Source organism: Camelus ferus, chromosome 17, assembly GCF_009834535.1.
Source record: "Camelus ferus isolate YT-003-E chromosome 17, BCGSAC_Cfer_1.0, whole genome shotgun sequence".
NCBI classification, from domain to species: Eukaryota; Metazoa; Chordata; class Mammalia; order Artiodactyla; family Camelidae; genus Camelus; species Camelus ferus.
This window is the reverse complement of record NC_045712.1, coordinates 27,513,177-27,521,954: the sequence shown is the minus strand read 5'-3', so window position 1 is coordinate 27,521,954 and position 8,778 is coordinate 27,513,177. Positions and strand designations below refer to the sequence as shown.

The window sequence follows — 8,778 nt, the reverse complement described above, 5'->3', positions numbered from 1 at the left end:
TGACCCTCTCACGGCCAATCCAGGGACGAGATTGGTGGAGCCGGAAGTCCTGAAAGCCAATCAATGCTGAGTTGCTATGGGAGGACCCACCCTCTTCCTACCCGGCAACTCGCCTAGCTCGTCCAGGACTGGCAAAGAAAAAAGCTCTAAGGCTCGATTCGTCTAACGCCTATCAGCGAGAAAGCAGCAAGTGGGATCAGACCTGAGTGAAGGAGGATAGAGCGCGTCGATCGCTCTGGTTTTGCCTAAGCGCCAACTACAGGTCACACTATGCTGGCCACTTGGAACGCACTGACCCATCCTTATCCAGTTGTCTTGATTGTCCAAGGCTCGAGAATGCCTTCAAGAGCCCTCCCTGACTCTCCTTTCTGACTCCAGCCTAAGAGGCCTGCCTCTCCTTTCCTCTCAAGCTGTCAGTAGCTCCCTGGATGCACTTATTCATGGGCTTCTAGGCTCTTCTCTGCCCATTTTCAGCTCAGACAAAGCCTAAGCAGAGCAGGGCTTGGCTGATGGCCACTTCCCTCTAGGTTCATGGATGATCCCCTCCTACCTCCAAATCCCCTAGAGTGGCAAAATACCCACGGTAGACTACCTACCCTGGAGAAGAGCAAACCCCCATCTGGGTCTAGTGGGCCCCAAGGTACCATTCTTAGCTTAATTCCTGAGAACTAAGCTGACAGTTGGTTTGGCCTCGACTGCAGCAGGTGGCCATGAGGTACAATGCTTCCCAGGGCCTTTCCTGAGTTAATTAGCATGCCCTGACAACTGAGAAACTTTGGCTGAAGTCAAGATCTTTTGACAGCATGTGCCATTTCCCAAAGCCACATCTCCTCCCACCTGCAGAGAGGAGGCTATGCCTCCTTCCTCCCCCCCACTCACTAAGGCTTGTCTCTCAGCAAGGCTGTTCCCTGCTTGGGGCCTCCCTTCCCAGGCTGGCAGAAAGTAGACTCCCACTCCCTTCCGAGTTTCCTTCAGAGGCCCCATTGCTATAGGCCCCTGTCCAAGTAGCCCCCACAAACAACCCTCTTGACCTCAGTATCAGGTGGCATGCCCTGCCAGGGCCTACTGTGCAAGTAGTATGCAAAATGCAGGTAGTAAGTGCTCAGGAAATGTCAGCTCAGAGGTAAGATAGATGGGGCAGGAGGAAAGGCCAGTGGAGGAGCTGCCCAGGAAGCCAGGAGGATAGATGAAGCCAAGAAGACAGGATGGGTCTGTCTCTTCTTGGCTACTCAAGGTCTAGGAGGGTCCAGACTGGTCAATTCCTCCAAATGACGGTAACTCTCTGGGTCCCACAAAGTTCCTCCCAGTCCCATCAAAGGGCCTGACCCTTGCCCAACGGCAGCCACCCCCCCCCCCCGCAACCGCAACGGGGATTGGGAGAAGGTGGGTGAGAAAGAGGCCCTGGGTGATAGTGACAGTGGTTGTGGAAAGAGTCCGTCAAGCCTCTGTCCCTGTCCATGTTGTCCCTGGATGCCCAGGTGGTCCTCATTTGGCCCATCTGGGCCTCAGTTTCTCTGCATGCAAAACAGAGGCATGAGGCACTCTCTTGCCTTTAAACTTTTGAAGTTAAAAAAAAAAAGATGTGACTCAAGAACTGAGCCCTAAAGTGGAGAGTGCCTCCATCGGAGCATCTAGGAAGGCTTCCTGGAGGAGTGGGTCCAGGCGAGGCGAGGACTGCCTAAATCTCCCAGATGGAGGGAACTGCTCCTGCGGAAGTATTTCAGGCTTGTTCTGCTGTTTCCTGGTGCGGGCCTCCGCCCCGCGCACTCCCGCCACACCATCCTGCCCTACAAACAGTAAGAGCAGAAAACTGGCACTTCAGTCGCCCCATAAAGCGCTTAGTCCAGGGCCTGGCACGTGATAAGCTGGTCGTGATGGTTGTTGTTAACATTACTTATGGAAGGACACTGCCTGTCTGCACCCGGCCCGCAGCCCCTTCCCCCAACCCCGCAAGCCTGTCCCTTGCACGAATGGTGGCCATTCCAACCAGGCGGGCTGCGTCCCAGTCACATCTAGACTTAAAGCAAGTCTGGAATCCCTCACCCCGACCCTAGTCCGAGAGGGTCAGAATGGCCCTTCCCCAGGCACTAGTGAAGGCACGGATTGCAGAGGGTGGGGCTGCTGGGCGCCCCCCGGAGCCGCCCTGACCTCAGGCTCCTCCTCCCGTCAGACGCCCCGCCCTTTGCTCGGTCCCGGGAGAGGCGGGGCGGCGGTGCCCGCCGCGAAGTGCAGGAAGCTGGGCTGCGGTCCGCGGGGAGGAGGAGGAGCGCAGCGGGGGCCAGCACTACTTCCCCCAAGTAGTACCGCGCCGCTCCGCCCTGGAGTGACGCCCTCCGCCCATGGGCCTGGCCGAGGGCAACTGGCGGGCGGCGCGGAGGAGGCGGCGGCAGCAGGTGGCGTGGAGCAGGGCCGGAGCCGGGCCGGGCCATGGCCGCCTCCGAGCGGCTCTACGAGTTGTGGCTGCTCTACTACGCGCAGGTGAGCCCGCCCCGCCCCGCGCCCGCCGTGCCCCCAGCTCAGCGCCCCCAGCTCCTGCTGCACCTGTGCCCAGCGCCACCTGGGCCGCATAAATGCGCTCGCGCGGGGCGTGCTTGGGCTCCGCATACACGTGTACGCCCCCGGCCCGCCGGTGCCCTGGCATTTATACCTGGAGACGACCCTCGCGGGTACGCAGGTCACAAGAACCACTTGGGTGGAGACCGCGCCTCCTCGGTTTTACCGGAGGAGAGAGGCCTGGACCAAGACGGCAGGGCACTTACCTTTATGGATGGGGAAACTGAGGCCCGGGGGAAAAAAAGACTGGCCAGGTCGGGAGGGGGTCTTAGCTTGCATTTGAGCTTGCCCTTCCTGTGGGCGCAGCCGCGTTGGGTGGTCGTGGCCAACGGGTCTGTGTGGGCTGGGGATCCAGGCATCACAAGGAGGGTATCCCTACTTCGGTCCGACTTGAGTCAACTCATGAGATCCCATGCAGCCAACTGAGTAGTGAGCTTCTCCCTGACCCCAGGCAGCCCCACCCGAACCGGGGAGGGGGCAGCAGAGGGGTGGGCAGTGGTGGATTCCAGGGGTCCAGCCAGAAGAAAAGATTCGCTTTGGATGCTGAGGGTGGGGATGTTTGAAAGGGTTGGAGGGAGGTCCTTTCCTCCTGAGCTCCCCCTCCTGTCTCAGAAACTACCTCAAGCGGCCTCAGATGGTGAAGGGAGCAACTCTGACCCAGGTGTCCCCCAAACTCTATGTCACACACATAGGCCCCCACTTTCCTTCTGCATCCACGGCAGGGAAGGAACCCAGGGTAATGCCTCCCTCCCCTTTACCCAGCACCAGCCTCCCTCCCTGCACCTGCCTGGCATCATGCTCCTGGCTCAGGTGTACCTTGGGCACAATGAACTATTGTGTGCCCCTTATCTCGTCACTGGGGGGAAGTTCATACTCAAACCAGCTGACCCTCTGTGAGGAGGTTGGCCAACTGTCTCCCAGGACTGCAGGTCAGGTCTGGGGCCCCAGGGACCTGGAATTCAGGCCATAGCTTTAGGTTTACTTATTTATTTGTTTTAGAGGAGGTACTGGGGATTGAACTAGGATCTAGTGTATGCTAAGCATGTGCTCTACCACTTGAGCTATACATTCCCCCCAGGCCATAGCTTCTTGAGCCTGCTCAGGTGGTGAAAAGTCCAGGCACCTGGCAAGAGGCAATGCTTAGAATAGAGTTCCTCTTTGGTGGGGACTCTCTCTCTCTTTACACCCCTGAGCCTCTGCTTTCCTATCTATAAATTTGGCACAGCCCTGATCTTGGATGGTCTGGACTTTGCAGAGGGGTAGCCAGTATGGCTTGTCCAGGCCAGAGAATTTTCCTGCTTCCCTGCCCCATTAGATCCCCTCACTCCAGTGTTTCTGTCTCCATGTCCAGAGGTTGGCCCTTGTGAAGAAGCAAAAGATTTGGAAGGAAACCTGTCCCTGGCTCTCATGCTTCTGATTACCCCTGTGGCCATGGCAGGTTCTTGGTCCTTAATTTCTTCACCTGTGGCTGGGTGGAGAGGGGCTTGAACCAGGTGATGAGTCTGGTGGCTGTTAGTGGTGGGTCTTCATGCTGCTGGGAGAGATTGTCTTTAAACAGTTTCCCTGGACTGTACGTCCAGCATGGTTGCCTCCTGCTGCCCCTTCTGGCTGAGCTCTGCAGATGGTCAGTCTCTCACAGGTGTTGAGCATTCATCTGTGCTGAGTCCCCTCTCCTTCTCCAGCTCCTTACTTCACAGGGCAGGTATGGGGCACAGGCTAGCTGGTTGTAGCCTTGGAAGTCTGGGCAGGCAGGGGACGTCCTGGGGCCAGGCAGACAAATCCAGGATATGAGTGTGAACCTAGGAGCCGGGAGGGGCCAGGTCGCCTGGGGAGAGGAAGCTCTAGCCAGCCTCCCAGCACTGCCTTCCTGCCGGCTTGGTCCTGCTTCTGCTCCCGGAACACGGTCCCCACCCTCTGTGCTGGACTCCCCAGGAGCGGTGGCTGTGCTGCTTTTGAGCCCTGCTAGTGACCTATCGTGTGTGTGCTTGGGGGAGAGGCTAAGATAAGGTAAGGGGTTGAACTAATACAGGGTGTTAAGAGACCCCTGAGTTGGCCAGCCACCCAGCCAGAAGGTTCCCCCAACACTTGCGCCCCTCCCTTCAGCCGTGAGAGCTGACATCAGCTGGCAAACCTGTTTCCCCAGTTGTGGCTCTAGGCCCGCCCCAGGAGCAACCCCTTTCTGCCCTCCCTTTCGCCTCATAGACCCCAAGTTCAAACTCACCCACCCACTACCTCTGTGGGCCCTCCTTAGCTGGGGTTCACGTGTGGGTGAGGGGTTGTGGGTGGCTACTGAAGGAGGAAGGAGGGGCCAGAGTGCCCTGGACATCACTCAGTCTGAGCCCCTCATGGCCCTAGTGGGGAAACCAAGGTTGTTGGACAAGTTTGGGGCAGAGTCCAGCAGAGCTCTGGCTCAGCCTCAGTCCTGTGTTCCTTTACCCAGGAAAGGTGTAGCCCTGTGGGCAGGAAGCCTCAGGTGGAACTGCACCCTGGGACAGCACAAGCAGTTTTCTCTGCGTGGAGCCTTCTCCCTCCTGTCTGGTCTGAGGTGACCTTCCTCTCCTGTCCCCCAAGACCAAGCTAGACCTGCGCCCAGGCATGTCCCCATCTGCATACTCATTGTGCTTGCTACTCTGCAGTTTCCCCTGCACCCCACATTTTTCAGTCGGTTCTTCTTGGGTATTAGCTGAGTGGCTGGGTGGAGGAGATAGGCCCCACAGCAGTGACAGATCAGGGATGTCATGCCAGAGGACTGAGTTTGGGCCTTGAGGGCTGAGGGCTCAGGAAGAGGAGGAGAAAGCATATGGCAGTGGGAAATACGAGAGGCAAGTTGTCAGGAATGAGAAGGAGGCCAGTAGGATGGACTGGCCTCAGTCTAGCAGGGCTTCCCCAGTGTGGGCTTAGGAAGGGGGTGAGAGGATAAGGGGACTGGGGACAGCACTCAACAAGCTGGCAGTTGGGCAGTGTGTAAAGGTTATGCGTGACATGTAAATGAGTGGCCACTTTTCAGGCTGGAGCAGTGGCATTGTTCAACAGCCCCCCAGTGAAAGGGAGCACCGGGGAGCATGAGAGATGAGGGGCACTCAGGGTCTCAAAGGTCAGGAACGGACAGGCATTCAGAGTACAGGGGGGCAGCCCAGGCTGAACTCTCCAGTTACACCATTGAGGACTCAGGGTTCCAGAGGGGTCAGGTCATAGCTCTAGGTGGCCTTGCTCTGCTCACCCCTCCCTGGTCCCTCACCCTTGACTAATGAGCTCTCCTGCCTCATGGAAACCTGTCAGGCCCTCTGCTCCCTCTGGGACCTTAGCTGTGTCATACCAGTGCCTCAGTTTACCCTCTTGAAGTGGGAGAAAGGAATAGCCTCCTTGGTGCTTGGCTCCCCCTCTATACCTCACAGGGGCAACCAGGGTTCCTTCCTCCCTGCCTTTGTTTTACTAGGGGAGGGGTAGGGACTGAGGTGACGGGGAGAGTAGCACAGAGTCCAGGGTTGGGGGAGGGGCGGGTAATCCCTGGAGCTGTTATGGTAGCTGGGGAGCTGATGTGGAAGTGTGGGGTCCCCATGGAAACAGGTCGGTTACTATGGGGACCCTGAAAGGAAATTCCGGGTTTCCATAGTGATAGGACAAGGGGAAGGTTAAGCCCTGGGGGGGTGTTATGGAGACCTGAAGGTTCACACCTTTCAAGGCCCTCTCCCCAGGAAAGGGGGAGAGACTGGCCCAGCCACCTAGGCATTTAGACCACTAGCCTCAGTTGTCCTTGCCCCTGGTGAAGTCCCCTGTTCCTGCTTCATTCCTTGGCCTGAGGTCCTCCAAGTCTGACCTCTAGTCTTCCTGGTATAGCCAGAAGCCACCTGCAGCTTGACATTGCCATCCCCCTGCTGATGCTGAGTGGGAAGACCTGAAAGAGGTCATCCTGAGCAGGCCCCATCCCACCCTGTCCCATTTCTGCTTGCCTGTTGCAGGAGGTGGGGTGCTTACTACCACCTAGGCAGCTCTGACTGGGAGGAGTCACCCACTGTGGAGTCCAGTCTTCTCTCCCTGCCCTGTTCCTAGTGCTGTTCTGGGGCCCACTAAGTTCCTCCCATTCTGCCTGCCTGGGACAGCCAGCTGTGGTCCATGGGACCGTGACTCTGCCAGTTAACCAAGATCTGCCATTCACCTGTCACTCGTGGAGGTGGGTGGGGAGAAGAAGAGTGTTGCCCTAGAATGCCAAAGGCTTGGGAAGGCAGAGCCCCTGGATTTGGGGGTAGAGCTCCCACTCACCTTACCATGTACTGCTGGGTGTGGTTGGAGAGCCTTTAGCTGTGAAGCAAAGGGATGGCTTTAAAGAGGCAGCTGAATCACAAGAGCTTAATGTTAAGTACCAAGGTACCAAGCGTGAGAACGAGGTCTGGATTGGAGAACCCATGCCCTCAACCATATTCAGTTTGGCACCCCTGACCTCTGAAGCACCACACAGGGCTGGGTCTTTGGGGAAGGTGCTGGCTCTGCTGGGGAGCATTTAGGCAGAGGAAAACACTGAGAGCAAAGCACATGCAGGCCTGTGAGGGTAGGGACAGGGAGTAATATCCTTGAGCCGGGGTATTCAGTGAATATGGGGTGCTGAGGCTGGAGATGAGGTGGGTACCACCCTTGCAGGGCTTCAGATGTCGGGTGAGGCTGTGGACTTGCCGTGAGCCTGTGGTAGGGTGGCTGACTGGCTGACAGTGGCGGACAGTGGTGGTAACTGATGTGTCCTGGAGGTGTCCGAGGTGCCGGGTGCTATTTAAGGAACTTCTGTGTTTTGCCCCATTGTGAGCCCCAAATGAGGTAATTGGGTAGCGATGGAGGATTTGGGGCAAGGTCTGAGCCCTGAGACACGGGGCAAAGCAGGGCTGATGTCAGGTTTGGGGTGAGGCAAGCCCGTCTCAGGCAGCATGGTGTCTGAAGCGCAGTGGTCCTTATCTCCCTGACAGCCCCACCCACCTGTCCACGCCATAGCCGCCTGCCCTCACCCCTCCCAGGTTACCTCAGAGTTCTGAGGAAGTGGCAGTTCCATGCCTACCCAGGGACTGTTTGGGCGCTCCCCTCCCCCAGCACTGAGTGTCCTCAGGGCTGGTTGGGCATAGATTGGGGTCCCTACAGGAGTGACTCAGAGACACTTCCCCCCTCCCCCAGACCCACAGCTTTCTTCCCTGCTGCAGGACCCTGGGAGGAATGTGGCTGCTCCTCATCTGCCTTCACAGGGGCACACGGTCAGGACCCTGGCCCAGTCAGGGTTGGGTGGGGACGGGGCTGGCCTGCTGATGTTCTTGCTCAGAGCTTGAAAGGGATGGGGGAGCTGGCCAAGGCAGAGCCTGTGCGAGGAGTGTGGGGAGCCCTAGCAGCACAGCCGCATCTCCCCAGCTCTGGAGCCCTCCACACGCAGCACTGCCTTCGTGCTCCCGGGCCCTGCCCTGCCTCCTGGCCTTGGCGCCTGCACGTCTCCCGCACCCTCCAGCACTGCAGCCTCAAGCCATGGGGCCCAGGTCAGAGCCAGGCTGAGGCCTCCCAGGGAGAAGAGGTGAGACCACAGGGTCAGGACAGGCAGCTACCCCTAGTTCTGTGCTTTTGAGATCCCTCCTGTCCCCTCCAGAGCCCACAAAGGTTGCCTTGATTGCCTCAGCCCTGAACCCAGCCCAGCCTGGATTTGCTGGAAGTTTGCAGCACTGGACAGGTCAAGGCTGTGTTCTAAGGACGGAAAGCAGGAGCGTGCAGAGTTTGAGGGGCCTGTCCAGGTAATGGCCATGAGGAGGACAGGAGGTTCCTGCTTAAATACCAAAAGCCCAAGTCACACATGGGAGGGGGTGTGGGGAGAGCAGAGGCCTGCACAGGAGGATGTGAATCACAGATGCAGAGGGCAGAGGAGCTGGAGATGCAGGCCCTGATTGGACTAAGGACCCAGAATGTCTGGCTTGGCAATTGAGCCTTTATCTTTGGGTCAGGCAGGGGGACATGGTCAAATGCAGGGTATCAGGTGCTCAGCAGAGCTACAGTGGCCAAAAAGGACTCCTCCCCCCCCCCCTTTTTTTTTATTGAAGTGTAGTTTTGGTTTTTTTTTTTACCACGTTAGCTTCAGGTGTATAACAAAGTGATTGAGTTACATGTATACATACATATATATTTTTAGCTTTTTTTCCACTGTAACTTATTACAAGAAATTGAATATAGTTTCCTGTGCTATACAGTAAGTCCTTGTTATTTATCTAC

At 57.4% G+C, this 8,778-nt stretch overlaps 1 protein-coding gene across 8 annotated transcripts in view; it reads left to right on the top strand.

Annotated features, from left to right (window-relative positions):
* Positions 1-2,223: 2,223 nt before the first annotated feature.
* NBEAL2 (neurobeachin like 2) overlaps positions 2,224-8,778 on the top strand; it is a 29,897-nt gene continuing 23,342 nt past the window's right edge. For 3 of the 8 annotated variants that reach the window (XM_032458634.1, XM_032458635.1, XM_032458632.1), the window contains exons 1-2: positions 2,224-2,478; positions 4,994-5,098. In XM_032458634.1, the coding sequence (XP_032314525.1) occupies positions 2,428-2,478; positions 4,994-5,098 (156 nt within the window). In that variant the 5' untranslated portion in view covers positions 2,224-2,427. The remainder of the gene's footprint in view (positions 2,479-4,993; positions 5,099-8,778) is intronic. The other 5 variants (XM_032458642.1, XM_032458633.1, XM_032458640.1 and 2 more) reach the window with 3 other exon arrangements.